The 22,177-nt window shown below is 39.2% G+C and overlaps 1 protein-coding gene across 12 annotated transcripts in view; it reads left to right on the forward strand.

Moving 5' to 3' along the window:
* Positions 1-22,177, forward strand: part of EYA4 (EYA transcriptional coactivator and phosphatase 4) — a 383,860-nt gene that overhangs the window by 66,409 nt on the left and 295,274 nt on the right. For all 12 annotated transcript variants that reach the window (XM_055432873.2, XM_055432871.2, XM_055432870.2 and 9 more), the window contains one exon: positions 9,625-9,723. In XM_055432873.2, coding sequence (XP_055288848.1) covers positions 9,691-9,723 — 33 coding nt within the window. In that variant the 5' untranslated portion in view covers positions 9,625-9,690. The remainder of the gene's footprint in view (positions 1-9,624; positions 9,724-22,177) is intronic.

Raw genomic sequence — 22,177 nt, forward strand, 5'->3', positions numbered from 1 at the left:
GAAATACATGAGTTTATTTAATCCTAACAAAATATAATATAGGTATTATTATTGTTCCTATGTGATGGATGAAGAAGATGATATTCAAAGGTATTTATGAACTATCCCAAGGCTATAGTTATCCAGTAGGAAAGCAAGGACTCGCATATAGTCTTGTTTTATTCCTAAAGTCTTTACTTTGTTGATGTTGTTGTTTAGTCTTTTACAACTTCATGAACTGTACAGGGTCCTCTGTCCATGAGATTCTCCAGGCAAGAATACTGGAGTGGGTTTCCATGCCCTCCTCCAGGGTATCTTTCCAACCCAGGGATCAAACCTGCCTCTCCTGCTTTGCAAGTGGATTGTTTACCCACTGAGCCACCTGGGAAGCCCCTAAGTTTTCACTAGGAGTCACTACATTTCTTTTTCCTCCAGAAAGACTTTTTTTAGACTTCTAGGGTCTCAAGAGAAGAGAAGAGCAGATAGTTTATTAAGAGAGGCTCAAGTAGTTCTTTTCTGTCAGGCTACATAGCTCAATGAACTATTACAGTAAATGCAGAAAGCTCCGCAGTCAGTGGAAGTGTAGTATGGGAAGAACAACAAGGGATGCATGGGAAGAAAAGCAGGTTACAGAATATGTAGGTGTAATAAAAGTTGCCAGGCTCAGACTTCTTTGAGATGTTTCTGTGAGACTAGCTGGTTTCAATTATATCTGTGTTTTCTAAGTTGACTAGCCAACCATCAACAATTAGCAAACACAAACAAAACATAACCTTGGCTGGCCCTTACTGTCAAAAATCAAGAGATAGTAATTTATAATTCCAGGAAGATGGCTTCTATCAAATGAATCTGTATATCACTAAGGACCCAAATGCATGTGTGCATGCTGTCACTTCAGTCGTGTCTGACTCTGTGTATCCCTAAGAACTGTAGCCTGCTAGGCTCCTCCGTCCACGGGATTCTCCAGGCAAGAGTATTGAAGTGGGTTACTATGCCCTCCTCCAGGGTATCTTCCTGACCCAGGGATTGAACCCGTGTCTCTTGCGTCTCCACTAGTGCCAACTGGGAAACCATGTTTATCTTGAAATTCGGCTTGTTATCATTTTTTAGCATGAGAAATTAACCTCATCATTTTTAAACATTTTGTGTTAAATGGGTCATTTTGCAAAATCCATGTCCTATCTTGTAAACAGTTCAAAAGTAGCTCAGCATCTGCTTTTTCACTTGACTTCATTTAAGGAGATTGAAGTTAGACGTTACTGTTCACCTCGATCTGTTTATTGGACACCTTTTCTGTTTTCCTTTTGTACAAGCAGGGACAAGAGTCATGTGTATGGCCACAGAACGCCCGTCTTACCTTTCTGAACAGTTGGTCATAGAATTGGAGCTAGGTGTTCTTTGTGCTGTTGGCTTCCCTCTCTGGCATGCTGCCTGAGCAGCTGGAACGAGCCAGTGCCTGACCCAGCTTCAGAGACCCATTAATGAAATTTGGAGGGCAATGAGGGGAACTTGGTACAGAGAATGTAAAGGCGGTGTCCTTCTTAACAGTTGATCCCAGCTATAATAACTCAAGAATGCAGTGAAAATAGAACTTGTTAGACCTCCTATACAACTGCAGTTTTATGTGAGGCAGTCTGTTAGTAAAGGAGAGAATTTAATTGGAGATTATGAGGATTGCTCATGGAATCCAGCGAAGCACTGAGCAACAATGCAGCAGGAAGAGCAGGGAGACAGTGAGGCTTCATGAGTAACAGGATCCAGGGACTTGAATTCTGCCAGGACTTTCTTGTCATCTCCCGTTTTTGCTTTTCTTTCTGGGTCAGCTCCTTTCTGTCTCTCCCTAGTAGATCAGCTTTTTACTCGTGGCAATAGAAAACACCTAAGTTTTATATGCTAGAGATTTTGCCACTGACGGAGGAGTAGCCTGGTACTTTCTCGGACCTACATCCTAAGCCATTGGAAGGGATAGTGGACGAGTCATTAGACTGAAGTAATTTGATGTCACTGGAAAAGTCCTGGGGGACTTAATATGTTATAAGATGAATATGGGTCAGTGTGATATTCATAGATATATATGGGCTTCCTTGGTGGCTCAGCAGTAAAGAATCTGCCTGCAGTGCAGGACTCGTGGATTCAATCCCTGGAAGATCTCCTGGAGAAGGAAATGCAACCCATTCTTGCCTGGGAAATCCCATGAAAAGAGGAACCTGACAGGCAATAGTCCATGGGGTTGCAAAAGTATCGAACGCCACTTAGAGACTAAACAACAACAATAGGTATATAAGTACCCTCATGCAAGCAAACCTTAATTTTATACACAAATGTTTTTGAAAATTCATTTGCAATTTGATAATCTGCAAGTCAAACAATAGATTAGCTGTTCTAAATGATAGAATATAATGGAATGCCAGACACCTTGCCTTGGTCCAGAAGACTTTTCATGTGTGATAAATCCTCTGAAGCCCCCACCTAGGGTAGAATGGGGGCTGTGCCAGAGGTTATGGACAGAACTATCCACACACTTCCATCTCCACTGGAATCTGCACAGGAACTAGAACAAGAGTTTGGGTGGGGTGCAATCTTTATATCTTACCCTAGGAATGTACTAGACATTTGGGCTTCCCAGGTGGCACTAGTGGTAAAGAACCTGCTTGCTAAAGCAGAAGTAGGTTAATTCCTGGGTGGGTAAGATCCCCTAGAGAAGGGCATGGCAACCCACTCCAGTATTCTTGGAGAATCCCATGGACAGAGGAGCCTGGTGGGCTACAGTCAATAGGGTCACAAAAAGAGTTGGACCCGACTGAGCAATTTAGCAGATAGGCATGCATAGTAGGCATTTGGAAGATGGGTGGGGGAATGTAGTCTCTTTCCCTCTTCTTTTTTCTTTGCACTGCAGCAAGAAGCAAATATAGCCTCTACTGTGCATGCACCCTCACAGGAGACTGCTGGTGGAATTCCCAACCTTTGGCCACAGAGCAGTGTGACGGTAGTGATAGCGTGAAGGGATGGCGAGGACTGTGGAATAAGGCCTGGACTGCAGGGAGGAGGAAGATGGAGCTCTCTCTAAGCTCGTACTTTGGTCCATGGCCCCAGGGAACAAAAGCATCTGACTTCTGGTCACCTGTCATGGGTCATTTTGGCAGAGTGATGTACTGCCAGAGCCGCAGTAGCACCAAGGAAAGAATGGTTTATCCCAAGGGAGGGGCAAAGCTCTGGATTGTTTGAAGAGAACATAATGAGATCTTTAAAGCCATCACTCTGACTGTGCCATGAAAAATGAGGTCCAGGGAGCAGGATGGAGGGCCCTTAGGAGGCTGCTGCTTCAATGTAGGGAAGGTGACGGCTTGAACTACTATAGTATCTGTGAGGGGAGAAACGTGGAGGGATCTGAGTGAGCTCCAGGAGGTGTTGCTTGGGAATTTATCGAATGTGGAGAGGAGTGACGAGGAGTCGATGACAGGTGTTCAGCTTTAATGGGCAGTGGGAGGCCTTGCCATCTGTGTATATAGTCCAGCAGAATAGCCCCCTCCCTCCACGCCCTGCAGCTTCTGTCTTAGTTCCATGCCAGCTCTGAAACAGGGGGCACCCCTTCACCTTTCACATTTGCCTTTAGCCAGAGTAAGGGCTTCCCAGGTGGTGCGAGTGGTAAAGAGTCCGCCTGCAATGAAGGTGATTCATGGGACTCAGGTTCGATCCCTGGGTCAGGAAGATCCCCTGGAGGAATAAATGCAACCCACTCCAGGATTCCTGCCTGAAGAATTCCATGAACAGAGGAGCCTGGTGGGCTACAGTCCATGGGGTCTCAAAGAGTCGGACATGACTGAGCACACACACACACACACAACCAAGGGAAAGTATGCCTGGATAGTCTAGTTTTTATCGATGGTTTGCTTAGAAAGACAGAGGATTAGGGTTACATCGCACAGACTCCACAAGCTCTTCCTACTTCTTTCAGCATCTTTTTCTTGAAAGCACAGTGTCCTTTCTGTGCCATTTCTCAGTATCTCATTTCTGAGAAATGTTTTTAACACTTGATATATAATCTCATTATATGTTTAAATTAGAAGATTTGCTGATTTTTTTATTCTGATTTTCCATGGGACAGGAGTTTCCACCTTATGTCTAGGGCAGAGTTCAAGAAAAGGATATGATCAGTTTTCTGTATGTTGAAAATCTAGCTTCAGAAGAAATAATCTAACACAGAATGAGCGAGGTCGCTATGATTTCTGTTCGAAATTTACCATTTTGGGGAGAATGGCCTTGAAATAGAACTTGGAACTAAATTATTGCCTCATAAAACAGCATGAGGTTACTGTTCCTCCTTAATTTTATATCTTTATTATGAGGTAATACTTCTCTAATTTGATTTGAAGAATGTTCTTGTCTTTTTCTCATGTATTTGTGAATACTGAATGTTAAAGGACTTAGCATAACAACCATTGCTAAATTATGATGTAAAATAATACTGTGTCTGCAATTAGCCCAGGTAGTTTTACTTGGTCCAGTAATATAAAATCACTGGGCTCATAATATTTTAGTACTTTAGAGTGTTTGGCAAAGAAATAAATTCATGTTGCCGTAAAACAGTTAAACTGAGTAACAATCTCAATTTTAAGGAAATATAAAGCAAAGTATTATGTTGTAACATGGAACACTGATGCAAATAACTCCCCAACTGGAACATTAAGTAGATTCTGAAGCAGTGGTTAACAGAAAAAGGCTGGTCTTTGCTTTATTCTCTTATGTTTCAACAGTTTTCTGGCTGTCTTAATTTTTAATTTCATTTGAGTTAGCAGCAGTGCCCAGAGATGGTGGTCCTTCTAGAATATGATCAGTTCTTTCCTAGTGATTGATAGCCTTAATTTAATTCTTGTGTATCTTTTCTGGAAATACTACATTTAAACCTTCAGTTCAGTTAAATCGCTCAGTTGTGTTCAGCTCTTTGAGACCCCATGGACTGCAGCACGCCAGGCTTCCCTGTCCATCACCGATTTCCAGAGCTTGTTCAGACTCATGTCCGTCGAGTCTGTGATGCCTTCCAACCATATTATCCTCTGTCATCCCCTTCTCTTCCTGCCTTCAATCTTCTACATTTAAACCTTGAACACATCTTAATATTATTTTGGTGTGATTGTTGTACATGTGTTTTGGATTGAATTGTTTTTCCCAAAAGATAGGTTTAAGTTCTAACCACCTTACTTGTGAATGCTCCCTTACTTGGAAATAGAGTCTTTGCAGATGTAATGGAGTTAAAATGAGATTTGACCAGATTAGAGTGGGTTCTAGTCCCATGGCTGGTGTACTTGTAAGAATAGGGAAATTTGGACAGAGAGATGCACATACGGAGGAAGTTATTTGGAGAGATAGGCAGGGAGAATATTGTGTGATGGCCACACTAAGATGCATCTACAAGCCAGGGGATGCTAAAGATTGCTGGCAAACACCAGAAATTAGGAACAGACAAAGAATGATTCCTTTCTAGAGCCTCCAGAGAGGGCATGAATCTTCCAGTGTATTAATTTAGGACTTCGTACTGTCAGAACTATGAGAGAATAGATTTCTGTTGTTTAAGCCGCCTAATCTTAGTACTTTATAACAGCAACTTTAGGAAACTAAAATGACATGCTATGTTATAAATAAATAATAGGCTACATTTGATTATAATAGTCATATTATTATAAATATTTTATTGTTGTGTATGTGTGCTCAGTTGTGGCCAACTCTTTGCGACCCTATGGACTGTAGCCTGCCAGGCTCCTCTGTCCATGGAATTTTCCAGGCAAGAATACTGGAGTGGATTGCCATTTCCTTCAGGGGATCTTCCAAACACAGGGATCAAACCCAGGTCTCCTGCGTTGGTGGCAGATTCTTTACCATCTGAGCCACCAGGGAAGCCGAAAATTTAATATTGAGATTATTCCACCAGGTATTGTGTCAGGCAAATAGGAAAATACCTGGAGGACTAACCTCAATATTAAATTTTTTGAAAAGTTACAATACTCTACCTGAAAAGCACAGCATTTTTCTTAAAATAGCCACATATTTGAGACAGAATTTTCAAAATTAAGTTATATGGTTGTTTACACTTTTTATTTGCATTGTCAAATACATTATGTATGATTTCATCCACCATTAATTTTGTCATTCATTCAGTTAATATCTGTCAACCACGTAATGCTCGCCAGACACTGAGACAGGTGCTGTAGATGACACTAATAAATAGGATAAAGAATACTTGCCTTAAAGAATTTACTCTGGTTTTGAAATTTATTTCCTAGGGAAAGACACAGAGTTCACTTGAAGATAGAGTCTGCTACTTGGAAAATTCCCTTTCATTGTTTGCTGTGCTTTTAACTGATCTTGTGAAATCATTTTAGCATCATTTGGTTTGACTTACTCTGTCTTCCTGTATTATGGTGGAAAAAAAATATAATTTATTGCAAACAGGCAATAAAATCAACAATAATCAAAGTATGTGAAGCCAAAGACATAATTCTTTATCAAATTATGGATATTTTTAATGTTTCTTTTTAACCAATACCCAAATACATGCTAAGTTTACATTAGTTTGTGTTCTGATTTTTTTCACTTACTATATAATCAGTATTTTTTGCTTTTCATGTCATTTTTATAATTGTACTTCTGATCTTTGCATTTATATTAAATTTATTGACCATAATTTGTTTAACCGATGCTCTGTAAAGATGAAGCTACATCTAATTTTTATTATCGTGAATACCACTGTAGTGAATACCTTGTCACTTTTGGAAGGAAATAGTTTACTCCCTAGGAAAGTTGATACATTGGGTAAAAGAGTTTAAACATTTTAAAATGCAGTGGCAGACTGCTTTCTAAAAATGTTAGAAAACTTGGCATTATCAGTGGCAATTGAATGAGGACAGCATTTTCACTGTATCCCTTCTGACAAAGTATTAATAATATTTAAAATGGTTTAGTTATTGAAGATATGTATAGGAATCCAAACTGTATACTTGTTGCTTCAGTTCAGTTCAGTTCAGTCGCTCAGTTGTGTCCGACTCTCCGTGACCCCATGAATCACAGCATGCCAGGCCTCCCTGTCCATCACCAGTTTGCATATTTTGGCAACTGTGAAAGTGAATACTTTTTCAAATATTTATTACTTACACTCTAGATAATGATTTTTCATATCTTTTCTTAGTCATTTAATAGTTCCTTAAACTTTGTCTTAGCAATATTTTTGTTTTAAAAGTCATCTTTATAGTATTTATTGAAGATATTTTTCATAATCTGTTGTGTCTTTTTATTTTGTGGACTATTTTTCTGTATTCAGAAATAAAAAGTTTTGGTTTTGTTTTTACATAGCTGAATTTAGTGTTTCTTCCCTTGATACTCTGGTACAGTATTTTTGCCATTCATTTTACCCATCTATTAGATGAAAAGGAGCATCAGATTCTCCCTTTAAGAGAGTACTTGGCTAATTTATTATCCAGGTAGTAGGGAGAAAATGGCTGCAAAGGAAATAGTCCATCACAGTTTCTTCCTGGAGGAGAGAGGAAGGGCTCATGATGCTGGCAGGTGTAGAATCTTAGCAGTTTAGCATCAGTTGGACTAGTGGCCACATTTCCTAAGTTGTACACCTTATCCAAGGCAAGGCTGGGCCAGAGTGGTCGGGCCAAGGATCAGGAGGTCCGCTTGGATGGGAAGAGCAAGCCAGAGATCAGCAAGAAGCAGGACAGGGAGGGAGAGCCAGATGTGACGCGAGAGTCTATAAGGAGATGCGGAAGAGTAGGAGAAGAAAGACGAAGGTGCGAGGTGAAAAGGAAAGAGCTGGGCTTTTCCCATCACCATTTCTCAGGGCCACCTCCAACACAAAGAATGACAGCTTTAAATCTAGAACTCCCTGCCTACCTGTCTTCCTAGATTCACATGTATACTGTAACACCTTTCAGTGTGTTACTATCTACCCTTCCTCATCCCAACCTTAAATGCCCTTTAAAATAGTGCTTTTCTTTAAAAATGAAACCTCTCTGGTTTTGGAGTATTTGTAATCAGTTTCTTATTGAGACTGTCACAATACATACATATAAGTTGCCATTCCCATTTTATGACTTTTAAAAATTTAAATTAGAGAAAATTTTAGAAAAGAATCTTTGATTTGTGTCTCTGTGTTCGTGTATATGTAAAACAATGTACATTTTAAAATGTCTATGTTCTAATAAAGTAACTGGTTTATTAAAGACTGTACTGTAGGGCAGAAATGACAAGAACCTAAAACCACGCTTCTCTAGTTGTAGTAGGGAATACTTAAAGCCAAGTAAAACCCCTCCAATATGTTGAATGTTCTGTAAAGTGAGTTGGGAACATATTGTTTCTGCAGACTGGAATATTTATTTTCCACTTAAATGATATCTTTGAAAACTTTTGATGTCTCTAAATATTCCTTGAAACGTAAGTTTAATAATTTATATCTGTGTTTATGCCTATAATGAACACTTTTATAGAGATCTTTTTATAAACTCATATTCCTTTAATTTTATTTTAGAATTAGAATATGAAGGGCTAGAAATGTATCATTACTAATTTAAAGTGCATTTCATAGATTAGTGAGCTTGAATATTGTTTTGTGGTGATTGACCATTTTTCTGTAGGAGTGCATATGCTTTTCTGTTTAGATTGTAAGAGCTCTTTATTATGTCAAGAACATTAACTTACTATGTTTGATATTTGCAGAGGTACTTTTATATTTTCATGTATCTTTTAATTGTGATTAATTGTGTATGTGTGGGGGAACTCAAGAGGGTGTTTGGCTTTTTTTGTGTTATATTCCACTGCTTCTATAAGTCTTCTCTATATGGAAATTTAAAATATATATGCCTGTTTTTCTTAGAGTATTTTTAGACTTCAGTCTGTCTGGAAAATTTTTACTGTATGATATCAAGTAAAGATGAACATTTTTTGAGTAGTTTACTGACCAGTTTTCCTTCTTACATATTCCTGTAACACCTTTTTATCATGGTAGTCTTATTTTCATTATTTTTAAAAAGTTGTACATGCATTTTACACATTATATTTTTTAGAACAAAATATGATCATCTGGCAATTGAGACAAATTTTCCTGTAGTATAGAGCTGTCATATTAAAATACACGTTATATTTTTTCAATTTTATATTCTTTACAAAATGAGTGGTTAATACAGACTTTTGGAGAAGGAAATGGCAACCCACTTCAGTATTATTGCTTGGAGAATCCCATGGACAGAGGAGCCTGGCGGGCTACAGTTAATGGGGTCTCAAAGAGTTGGATATGACTGAGCGACTAACACAAAACACAGACTTTTGTCAATTGCTTAATGACAGACTTCTCTCAGCAAAATAGCACACTGGGTGTTTACTCCTCCCTGGGTCTCTGAAGTTGTCCTCAAATGCTTTTGTTTACCTGCAGGATGTCTAAGTAGCTGTTTACTTATCTCAGTATTGCTATGATGTGATTTTCAAGGTCATCATTTCTATCAGATATGGGAACAATACTAAGAAATTTTGTTCTTGAAAAATAATGTTTCTACAAGATTATTATCACGTAAATCAAAGTTTTGGTAATTTTACAAATAATTTTAAAAGGTGACTTTTTCATTTTTCCACTTTATTTTCATCGTTTTGTTTCAGATAGTCCATTTTTAATTGGAGGAAGCTGCTTCTACTTGGGGGTGGCAGGAGAAGTAAGAAAACCACATGGAAGACTCCCAGGATTTAAATGAGCAATCCGTAAGTCGTAATTCAATCTCAGTTTTACTGAAAAATGTTGTGGTAAGACGACTCAAAATCATACTGGAAGGGATATATTGTAAAAAGCAATTTTTTTGTTAAACATATTTTTAGTCAAATTTTGAATCCTCTTTCAAGATCATAAAACATACCTTTGGAAATGTATACTATTTCTGCTTAATGATATCATATTTTGAGGTCTTCCTTGATTGTCTTCCTGTAAAGACAATGATAGAAAGATGAGGGCATTGAAATTGTGCAAAGTGTTCTTTACTGTCTAAAGAGTTTTACACACCTCCTTTATTGTGTTTTATTCCCGAGGTATTTGGATGGTGAATGTCAGAAGTATGAAAGGTGAAGCATATCACTTGCATGCCTATTGTTCACTTTGAGGATGGCAACCACAGTCCTGAAGGGATTTCCTTATTTTGCTAAGTCTTTGCAGGGCTTCCCTGTGGCTCAGCTGATAAAGAATCCACATGCAGTGCAGGAGACCTGGGTTCAATCCCTGGGTTGGAAAGATCCCCTGGAGAAGGGAAAGGCTGCCCACTCCAGTATTCTGGCCTGGAGAATTCCATGGACTGTATAGTCCATGGAGTCACAAAGAGTCAGACTCGACTGAGTGACTTTCACTTTGCCCAGGGAGGAATGCACGAGATTGGTGGCAACCATTCTAAAATTCAGATTTCTCAATGGGAAAGGACTTATATAGCCTCTCCTCCTAATTTATTAGTAGTGTCTTCGTGACACTAGTCCTTTGGTGTGTTCATTGGGAGTCAGTGGGAGGTTCTCCCTTCACTCCCCATTCCCACAGTACCACCAGTTGCATCCAAGCTGTTCTGCCCACAGACAATTAGTGATGTCACAAATGAGGAGATGTATATTTACCATGTGTGTATTATTTGCTTGTATGATCATGATTAGATCTTAGAATCTTATGTTCCCATCAGGCAACAAAGGACAGTATATTTGTTATAATAATATGGCTCCAGAAATGATTTCGGAAATGAGTTCAATTTGAAAATTCAGAGTAATGTGCATTCTGATGTATAGATGTTGTTCCAAGTTAGTTTTCTATTAGTGTTTCATTTAAATGACATGATAATTAAGTTTTTAATTTATAGACAGATATGACCATTGTCTAATGTCTTTATATATTATTATTTAATTTCACTTGGTATCATTTCAGGAAAAATGTAACAAAAAATTACAAAGACCATTAAAAATTCTTCAAATAGTAGTGATTATTTCTCAAAAATGCCTGAGTTTTTACAAAAGTAGACAAAAGGCAGTTGGGAAGCAGGGGCTTCAAAGTAGTTTTTTAAATGCTGGTTATTGAACTTAAATATTAGTAGCATGGGCTCTAGTGAAATGGATGGTAGTCAGCATGATGATAAGTCACCCATGCCATTCACTGCCTGTCTTTTGATCCCAGTGTGACCATGTACCTGAGTGAATGATGACATCATCTTAGTGGCGATGCTTCATGAGAGGGCTACTGTCTATCTGTACTTTGTTCTGACACACTGGGCATTACTTAAAAGTTTGTGTCCATCTGTGTAAGAATGTGTATGTGTGCGTGTATGCGTGTGTGTGTGAGCTAGATTGACCTTCTGTCCCTGTTTTCCAAGGACCCAGGAGTTTCCTGTGACTTGGAACTTTTAAAGCTAAAGCCAGTAGAGTCCGTGCAAACCAGGATGATCCAGTTAATTACCTTAGGGTGTGTGTGTGTATACTTAAGAACAAATTTTTCATTTAGCACAGTTAAATGAAGCTAAAGACAATATGCTGTTGCTGCTAAGGCACTTCAGTCGTGTCTGACTCTGTGTGACTCCATAGACCGCAGCCCACCAGGCTCCCCCGCCCTAGGATTCTAAAGGCAAGAACACTGAAATGGGTTGCCATTTCCTTTTCCAATGCGTGAAAGTGGAAAGTGAAAGTGAAGTCACTCAGTTGAGTCGGACTCACCCCGTGGACTGCAGCCTACCAGGCTCCTCCGTCCATGGGATTTTCCAGGCAAGAATACTGGAATGGGTTGCCATTGCCTTCTCCGAAAGACAATGTAGTCTTAGGTTTAACATTAGAGTGAGGTTATTACATAAGATGCTTCATATCACTCTTTACAAAATGAAACCCAACCCCTGTAAATCATATGGGGTTTACTCCTAGTGATATTTTAATGCTGTGGAATTTGGTCTTTTTTTAAAAAAATTAAGTTCTCAGTGTTGTTCATGTTCAGCCAGGTTTGAGAATCAGAAATCTTGAGTGACTGACCTTCTGGTCTTTCAGCTCGAACCCAGCTGCTGAATTGGTGGTAGGAGTGGGAGAGATTTCGAGAGAAGGAAAGATTGCTCTCATTCTTCTTTCTTTTTCTTCCTCCCCAGTACTTAACTCTCCCCCTGTGCATGATGATCCAATCAGAGTCAGAATGGAAGCCTCTGCTCTCTGGTCATCAGGAGTGGGTTCGTCTCTTTTAACCCACAGGAAATGTGAAGTTTGTGTCAAGGGTTCATGGCTTAATGGCTTTAATTTTGAAAACATCATAAATTCTTCTCCTTCAGCATCCTTAGACTTAGCAGAACATACGGGCCAAATTGTTCATCTTGTGCATGTGTAAAGGGATGCTTGGGACTATTAAGTCCCAAGTCAGAGTTGGGACTTCACAACAGTCTTCTGACTCCAAGTCCAAAGCTTTCCCCATTATGTCCACATGCCTTAAATACATTTGAATTTTCTTGTTTGGACTTTCATCGCCATAGAATAAACTCCCATTAGGGTGAAGTGATTCCTATTTGAATGAAATCTTTAAATGACTTTAAATCTTGCAGAGTATATTGATTAATGTCTCAAAGCTTTTTGAAAAAATGCTTGGCATTTATTAAGATACAGGGCAAATAGGCTGAAATTTTTAAAAAGTTCATAATAAAAAGAAAGAGAATTTATTTATAGCTATTTTGCTTCAAAGAAAAGTTTTTTCTCTATGATGTAGCAAGAGGTGTCATTTATTGCACATTTTATCCTCATCTAGCATTTTCTGTATACTGACTTCAATCCTTACCATGTCCTTGCTTCGTGTTTGTTATGGTTACCATTTTACAGAAAGATTGTGGCTTGGAGAATATTAAGGTCAACCAGCTTTTAAGTAGCAGAGATTAGAATTGAACCTATTTTTCAGTTCAGTCGCTCAGTTGTGTCCAACTCTTTGTGACCCCATAGACTTCAGTATGCCAGGTCTCCCTGTCCATTATCAACTCCCAGAGCTTACTCAGACTCATGTCCATCGAGTTGGTGATGCTGTCCAACCATCTCATCCTCTGTCATCCCCTTCTCCTCCCGCCTTCGATCTTTCCTAGCATTAGGGTCTTTTCCAATGAGTCAGTTCTTCGCATCAAGTGGCCAAAGTACTGGAGTTTCAGCTATTTTTATCTGGCCCTAAAATCAGTTGGTTTTTAATGAGTATGTGTGTTCATTCTTGCACATTCAGCTGCCTTCTAGGAGACATAGCTGCTTTGGAGCACAAGGGTCTGTACACTCAGCAGATAAAAACTGAACTGAACCCACCAGCTTTCCTCTCCCAGTTTTTCCCCATTTCTCCTCTCTTCTGTCTTAGTGAATGGCATCATCAGCTACTGAGTAAGTTCATTCGGAAAACTGGAAGTCATCCTTTTCCCCTTCATCTCCATTTCAAAATCCTATCCATTCTTAATTTTATTTATTTATTATTGGAGGCTAATTACTTTACAGTAATATATTGATTGGTTTTGCCATACATTGACATGAATCCGCCCCGGGTGTACATGTGTTCCCCTTCTTGAACCCCCCTCCCACCTCCCTCCTCCCCATATCTTCCCTCCAGGTCATCCCTGTGCACCAGCCCCGAGCATCCTGTATCATGCTTCAAACCTGGACTGGTGATTCGTTTCACATATGATAATACACATGCTTCAATGCCATTCTCCCCAATCATCCCACCTTCACCCTCTCCCACAGAGTCCCAAAGACTGTTCTATACACCTATGTCTCTTTTACTGTCTCTTATGCAGGGTTAAGGTTACCATCTTTCTAAATTCCATATATATGCGTTAGTATACTGTATTGATATTTTTCTTTCTGGCTTACTTCACTCTGTATAATAGGCTCCAATTTCATCCACCTCATTAGAACTGATTCAAATGCATTCTTTTTGATGGCTGAAAAATACTCCATTGTGTATATGTACCAAAGCTTTCTTATCCATTCGTCTGCAGATGGACATCTAGGTTGCTTCCATGTCCTTGCTATTATAAACAGTGCTGCAATGAACACTGGAGTACATGTGTCTCTTTCAATTCTGGTTTCCTCGGTGTATACGCCCAGGAGTGCGATTGCTGGATCATATGGCAGTTCTATTTCCAGTTTTTTGAGGAATCTCCACACTGTTCTCCATAGTGGCTGTACTAGTTTGCATTCCCACCAACAGTGTAAGAGGGTTCCCTTTTCTCCACACCCTCTCCAGAATTTATTGCATGTAGACTTTTGGATAGCAGCCACTCTGACTGGTGTGAAATGGTATCTCATTGTGGTTTTGATTTGCATTTCTCTGATGATGAGGGATGTTGAGCATTTTTTCATGTGTTTGTTAGCCATCTTTATGTCTTCTTTGGAGAAATGTCTGTTTAGTTCTTTGGCCCATTTTTTGATTAGGTCATTTATTTTTCTGGAATTGAGCTGCAGGAGCTGCTTGTATATTTTGGAGATTAATTCTTTGTCAGTTGTTTCATTTGCTATTATTTTCTCCCATTCTGAAGGCTGTCTTTTCACCTTGCTTATAGTTTCCTTTGCTGTGCAGAAGCTTTTGATTTTAATTAGGTCCCATTTGTTTATTTTTGCTTTTAATGCCAAAGCAATCAGAGCAGAAAAAGACATAAAAGGAATACAAACTGGAAAAGAAGTAAAACTTTCACTGTTCGCTGATGACATGATCCTCTACACAGAAAACCTTAAAGACTCTACCAGAAAACTACTAGAGCTAATCAATGAATACAGTAAAGTTGCAGGATATAAAATCAACACACAGAAATCCCTTGCCTTCCTATACACTAATAATGAGAAAATAGAAAGAGAAATTAAGGAAACTCTTCCATTCACTGTTGCAATGAAAAGAATTAAATACTTAGGAATATATCTACCTAAAGAAACAAAAGACTTGTACATAGAAAACTATAAAACAGTGGTGAAAGTAATCAAAGAGGACACTGATGGAGAAATATACCGTGTTTGTGGATTGGAAGAATAAATATTGTGAAAATGAGTATACTACCCAAAATAATTTATACATTCAATGCAATCCCTATCAAGCTACCAACGATATTTTTCACAGAACTAGAACAAATAATCTCACAATTTGTATGGAAATACAAAAAACCTCGAATAGCCAAAGCAATCTTGAGGAAGATGAATGGAACTGAGGGAATTAACCTGCCGGACTTCAGGCTCTACTACAAAGCCACAGTCATCAAGACAGTATGGTACTGGCATAAAGACAGAAATATAGATCAATGGAACAAAATAGAAAGCTCAGAGATAAATCCATGCACCTATGGACACCTTATCTTTGACAAAGGAAGCAAGAATATGAAATGGAGAAAAGACAGTCTCTTTAACAAGTGGTGCTGGGAAAACTGGTCAGCCACTTGTAAAAGAATGAAACTAGAACACTTCCTAACACCATACACAAAAATAAACTCAAAATGAATTAGAGAGCTAAATGTAAGACCAGAAACTATAAAACTCCTAGAGGAGAACATAGGCAAAACACTCTCCGACATAAATCACAGCAGGATCCTCCAAGACCCACCTCCCAGAATATTGGAAATAAAAGTAAAATAAACAAATGGGACCATTCTTAATTTTTAGTATCTCTCAAAGTTGTTCTTTTGGTTCTAAATCCTTATTTTTGATCTTTATTTTTATCTCCTGTATTTTTCTGGTTTAAGTTTTTTCTAGAGTGGTCTTCCTAATTTACATTCCTAAAGTGAAATTCGCTCAGTCCAGTCGTGTCCAACTCTTTGTGACCCCATGGACTATACAGTCCATGGAATTCTCCAGGCCAGAATACTAGAATGGGTAGCCTTTCCCTTCTCCAGGGGATTTTTCCAACCCAGGGATTGAACCCAGGTCTCCTGCATTGCAGGCGGATTCTTTACCAGCTGAGCCACAAGGGAAGCCCAAGAACACTGGAGTGGGTGCCTATCCCTTCTCCAGTGGATCTTTTGGACCCAGGGATCAAACAGGGGTTTTCTACATTGCAGGTGGATTCTTTACCAACTGAGCTATCAGGGAAGCCCTTTACATATCTAATCCCATCCTTATTCTACTTAATAACCTTCACAGGCTCTTTCTTGCCTTCAAGAGAAAAATCCAAAGTGTGTAGTAAAGCACTCAAACTTCATTGCTTGCCTGTATCTATAGTTTTAGTTTTGGCTTCTCTTGGTTCCCTGAATCTTGCATAGTCTCTGTGGTTTCTGTGTCTTTGCTAGTACTCTAGCCTCTTCCCAGATGAGTCTCTCCCTTACTGGAGAACATGGAAATCTTGAAGACTCATTATGGGTTTCACTCCCTTGAGTAAGGCTCTCAGGTTTCCTCTTTATTCCCCAGGCAGTCAGTTGCTCTGGGTCAGGGGCCCCTGCACTGTGCTGCTGTAACCTTTGGCATTTACCTCTCTACCCCAGGACGTACCCCACAGAGCTGAAATCTTGTCTGTTTATTTGCCTCGGTACTAGATTATAAACTTCTTAAGAGTAATAATGGGTCATGATCATCTTGTATCCTTCCTTTTTAGCACAATTCTTACTGACATTCAGTAAATGTTTCCTTCAAAAGCTTTTATAACTGTTAGTAAGGTATGTTAGTGAATAGCCTGACAAATTTTAGAAAGCCAAGATGTTATTCTCTGAATGGATTACTGACTCATGAATTCATTTATCACTTACTTAAAACCGTTGCGTATAACATGTAACACTAGTTTTTAACAGCATGTGATCAAAACAAATTTTGGTCCTTAGTATTTTTTTTTTTTTTTGCATTTATCTGGATTACTTTTTGCAGTCTGGTTTAGAGGATCTAGGAAATTTTAATAGGTAAGCAATTAAAGTAAAATTTAACTTTCATATTTGAAGTTCTTTATTAGAATTTTATAATTACTTAGAAGCAGTTTGTTATACCCAGTTATAGCTCACTACAGTTTTTAATGACATGTTGCTCTTACTAATAGAAATAAACATGAATATAGATTATGCAGAGCAGTATTTTATTAACAATCAGAAATTCCTTTGATACTCTGAAATATATTCTTTGTATTCAAATAATGACTAATCAGTATGTATGTTTTTATAACTCCTAGAGTATCCTTTGGAAGGACTGATGCTAAAGCTGAAGCTCCAATACTTTGGCCACCTCATGCAATGAGTTGACTCACTAGAAAAGACTCTGATGCTGGGAGGATTGGGGCCAGGAGGAGACGGGGACGACAGAGAATGAGATGGCTGGATGGCATCACCGACTCGATGGACATGAGTTTGAGAGAACTCCGGGAGTTGGTGATGGACAGGGAGGCCTGGTGTGCTGTGATTCATGGGGTCGCAAAGAGTCGGACACGACTGAGCGACTGAACTGAACTGAACTGAAAAGTATCCTTACATATTGAAAAATTTTAGTCTTTCTTAAAGATTTCCACAGATTTTTTCTAGTCTGACTTATTCATATCAAAGTGAGAGGGCATTTGGCCTAAATTTACCATGAAGCTAGAAGGTTTAAAAAAATATTGTTTATAAGTTTAAGTACTATATGTTACACAGTAAAATATTCAGTTCAGTTCAGTTCAGTCACTCAGTCATGACCGATTCTTTGTGACCCCATGAATCACAGCACGCCAGGCCTCCCTGTCCATCACCAACTCCCGGAGTTCACTCAAACTCATGTCCATCGAGTCGGTGATGCCATCCAGCCATCTCATTCTCTGTCGTCCCCGTCTCCTCCCACCCCCAATCCTTCCCAGCATCAGAGTCTTTTCCAGTGAGTCAACTTGTCGCATGAGGTGGCCAAAGTATTGGAGTTTCAGCTTCAGCATCAGTCCTTCCAATGAACACCCAGGATTGATCTCCTTTAGAATGAACTGGTTGGATCTGCTTGCAGTCCAAGGGACTCTCAAGAGTCTTCTCCAGCACCACAGTTCAAAAGCATCAATTCTTCGGCGATCAGCTTTCTTCACAGTCCAACTCTCACATCCATACATGACCACGGGAAAAACCATAGCCTTGACTAGGCAGACCTTGGTTGGCAAAGTAATGTCTCTGCTTTTTAATATGCTATCTAGGTTGGTCATAACTTTCCTTCCAAGGAGTAAACGTCTTTTAATTTCCTGGCTGCAGTCAGCATCTGCAGTGATTTTGGAGCCCCCGAAAAATAAAGTCTGACACTGTTTCCACTGTTTTTCAATCTATTTCCCATGAAGTGATGGTATCAGATGCCATGATCTTAGTTTTCTAAATGTTGAGCTTCAAGCCAACCTTTTCACTCTCCTCTTTCACTTTCCTCAAGAGGCTTTTGAGTTCCTCTTCACTTTCTGCCATAAGGGTGGTGTCATCTGCATATCTGAGGTTATTGATATTTCTCCCGGCAATCTTGATTCCAGCTTGTGCTTCTTCCAGCCCAGCGTTCCTCATGATGTACTCTGCATATAAGTTAAATAAGCAAGGTGACAATATACAGCCTTGATGTACTCCTTTTCCTGTTTGGAACCAGTCTGTTGTTCCATGTACAGTTCTGACTGTTGCTTCCTGACCTGCATAAAGGTTTCTCAAGAGGCAGGTCAGGTGGTCTGGGATTCCCATCTCTTTCAGAATGTTCCACAGTTTATTGTGATCCACACAGTCAAAGGCTTTGGCATAGTCAATGAAGCAGAAATAGATGGTTTTCTGGAACTCTCTTGCTTTCTCCATGATCCAGCGAATGTTGGCAATTTGATCTCTGGTGCCTCTGCCTTTTCTGAAACCTGCTTGAACATCTGGGAGTTCACGGTTCACATACTGTTGAAGCCTGGCTTGGAGAATTTTGAGCATTACTTTGCTAGCGTGTGAAATGAGTGCAGTTGTGCAGTAATTTGAGCATTCTTTGGCATTCCCTTTCTTTGGGATTGGAATGGAGACTGACCTTTTCCAGTCCTGTGGCCACTGCTGAGTTTTCCAAATCTGCTGGCATATTGAGTGCAGTACTTTCACAGAATCATCTTTCAGGATTTGAAATAGTTCAATTGGAATTCCATCACCTCCACTAGCTTTGTTTGTAGTGATGCTTCCTAAGGCCCACCTGACTTCACATTCCAAGATGTCTGGCTCCAGGTGAGTGATCACGCCATCGTGATTATCTTGGTCGTGAAGATCTTTTTTGTACAGTTCTTCTGTGTATTCTTGCCACCTCTTCTTAATATCTTCTGCTTCTGTTAGGTCCATACCATTTCTGTCCTTTATCGATATTAGTGTTTACTAAATAAAATGAAGTAAAATAAATTATAGTTTATGATACAATTGCATTCCCTAATATTAAACATTTTCCAGTGAGTCAACTCTTCGCATTAGGTCGCCAAAGTATTGGAGTTTCAGCTTTAGCATCAGTCTTTCCAGTGAACACCCAGGACTGTTCTAGAAGGGGACAACAGGGAATGAGATGGCTTGATGGCATCGCCGACTCGATGGACATGAGCTTGGGTGAACTCCGGGATTTGGTGATGGACAGGGAGGCCTGGCGTGCTGCGATTCATGGGGTCGCAAGGAGTTGGACGACTGAGCTGCTGAACTGAACTGAACTGAATATTAAAATTAAGGGCCTGAATTTTCCTACATTATTACTGGATCAGTTAACTTACATTACTGATGGCATATTTCAATTAGTGAGGTCTAAATTAAGTCACATCCCTTGAATTCATATTTTATATCATGTGTTTCAGCAGTATTTTTAGAAGTTCATATATATATATATATGTAGACATTACTAGTATTTATTTTCTTACATCAAACTTGCTATTTTAATAATGCATATTAAAATTCCAGAGTTAGCTTAATAAACTAACCTCTTTTCTGTCTGTTTTTCACCCCTGGATTACCAAATGAATTTAGAATTATTCCTCAGCTCTTTGTTATTAGAGATTCTACAGTATCATTTTCGCCTGTAGCCACTAGATCATCTTTAAAACCTGAACTGCTCTCTGAGCTATTTGGACAGGTTTTTAACTGTTGTATGGAACTGAATATACCAACAAACTTTCCATCTAGATGCAGAGCTTCAGAATCAACAACTTCTATCAGTGTTTCAACTCTATGCAAGAAAAGAATTATTTTTATTAGTTTCAGTTTAAAATCACTTTTTCATTTTTGATAGTGTAGCATTATCAATATCTAGAAATCCTATTAATCTTCTATTATTTTTTATCTTGGATAGTCTAATCAATTTAAGCATCATGCACACAGTGCTATTTTATTCCAATAGCCAAAATCAGCTTATTGGTTTTGAGGCTACAAATCTGTTTGGAAGAACTTGGCCTTTTAATTAGTCAAAAGAACTATAACATGTAATGGTTATTACATGTACTTTTTATAGCATCCAACTAGATAATGTACTTCAGAATTCAGCAGAATTCTGCTTAAAGTTGAGTCAGTTTCAGAATTGATGTAGCTCCCAATTACCAATTATAGCTTTACTTTGCAATTAGATAATAGAGTACCTAAATGGTGAAATTACCAAGTAGTGTCTTTAAGACATCAGATGTACTGAAGCATCTGAAAGCCATTTACGTTGATGAAAGCAGATAAGACAATGTGTGCAGCAGCACGGATTCTGGAATAAGAGCTGGCAAGCTCACACTGCATCATCACAGCTTTCTAGCTGTCACAACCTTGTCACAATGCAACTTGATTTCAAATTATTTAACCAAAAGGAAAAAATTTTTAAAATATGGAGGGAAATATAAGTTATTTCACTATGATTACAAGTCAGCCACACAATTGTTATGGCTAAATCTTTAGAACAGGGAGCAGTAAGATAGCCGAATGTATTAAAATTGATAATAATTCAACAGATTCAATTAAACCAATAATTACTGTTTACTCTCTGTCAGGAACTTTGCTAAAGTTTAAACAATGAGTATATTACAATTTTTGTCCTGCCCAAGTTTTAGCTTAATATGTGGTTGTAAGTTATTAAGTTCTAGAGTTACCAATAGTTTGAAATGAGATTTGGGCAATGGCTACTAATTTACTCAATGAATATTTGTGAGGAGCTGCTGTATTTGAAGCATGGTTTTAAATGTTGGAGATACTCGGCGGACAAAATAGACACATATGATTCTCATGGAGTTTATTATACTTTAGCAGGGAGAGATGAACAGGAAAACAATATTAGATACTAGAAAGTAATAGTGCATCCAGAAAAACCAAATGAAGCAGGGAGAGGGACAGGACATTCTGGAGCTAAGGTGTGTGGGTGGGGCAAGGTGTGGGCTTTGGAGAGTAGTCAGGGGGCTTCCTAAAGGAAATCAGTCCTGAATATTCATTGGAAGGACTGATGCTGAAGCTCCGATAGTTTGGCCACCTGATGTGAATAACTGACTCATTGGAAAAGACCCTGATGCTGGGAAAGATTGAAGGCAGGAGGAGAAGAGGGTGACAGAGGATGAGATGGTTGATTGGCATCACTGACTTGATGGACGTGAGTTTGAGCAAGTTCCAGGAGTTGGTGAAAGACATGGAAGCTTGGCGTGCTGCATGCAGTCCATGGGGTCGCAGAGAGTTGGACACGATTGAGCAACTGAACTGAACTGAGGCTGTCACTGAGAAGATGGCATTGTGCATGGACTTGAAGGAGCCACCTGGGTATCTGGGGAAAGTGAGTTTTGGTTAGAAGGGACAGTAACTATGAAAAAAGTGAGGTGGCCCCGTACCTGATACGGTCAGGGCATAGAAAGGAGGCCAGTGTTGGTGCCAGTAGTGGGGTAGTCAAGGCGGGAGACAAGGAAGTGATCATGATGGGAGTGTGTGGGTGAGGAGTACAGTTTGTGTCGAGGTGTTTAGGCCATTGTAAGAGCTTGAGCTTTTCTCTGAGTTACATGGGAAACAATTTGAGGGTGAGCTTAGGGATGTCATGATGGGACTTAAGTTTTTAAAAGATCAGAATGTCTGCTGTGTTGAAAATGGTCTCTTTGAGATCAAGAGTAGAAACTGGGCTATGCTAAACATTCAGATGTGAAGTGGACAAGATAACAGTAGAAGTAGCGAGAAATGGTTGAATTCAGGATATGGTTTGAACCTAGAGCTGAGAGGACTTGCTGACAGGTTGGATATGGATTGTGAGAGAAAGACCTTGACTTCCAGGTCTTTGATCCTGAGCAGTGGGAAGGGTGGGGTTAGGCATTTACCGAGATGGA

Source organism: Moschus berezovskii, chromosome 10, assembly GCF_049115385.1.
Source record: "Moschus berezovskii isolate FMDL1 chromosome 10, NW_MosBer_1.0, whole genome shotgun sequence".
Taxonomy (NCBI): Eukaryota; Metazoa; Chordata; class Mammalia; order Artiodactyla; family Moschidae; genus Moschus; species Moschus berezovskii.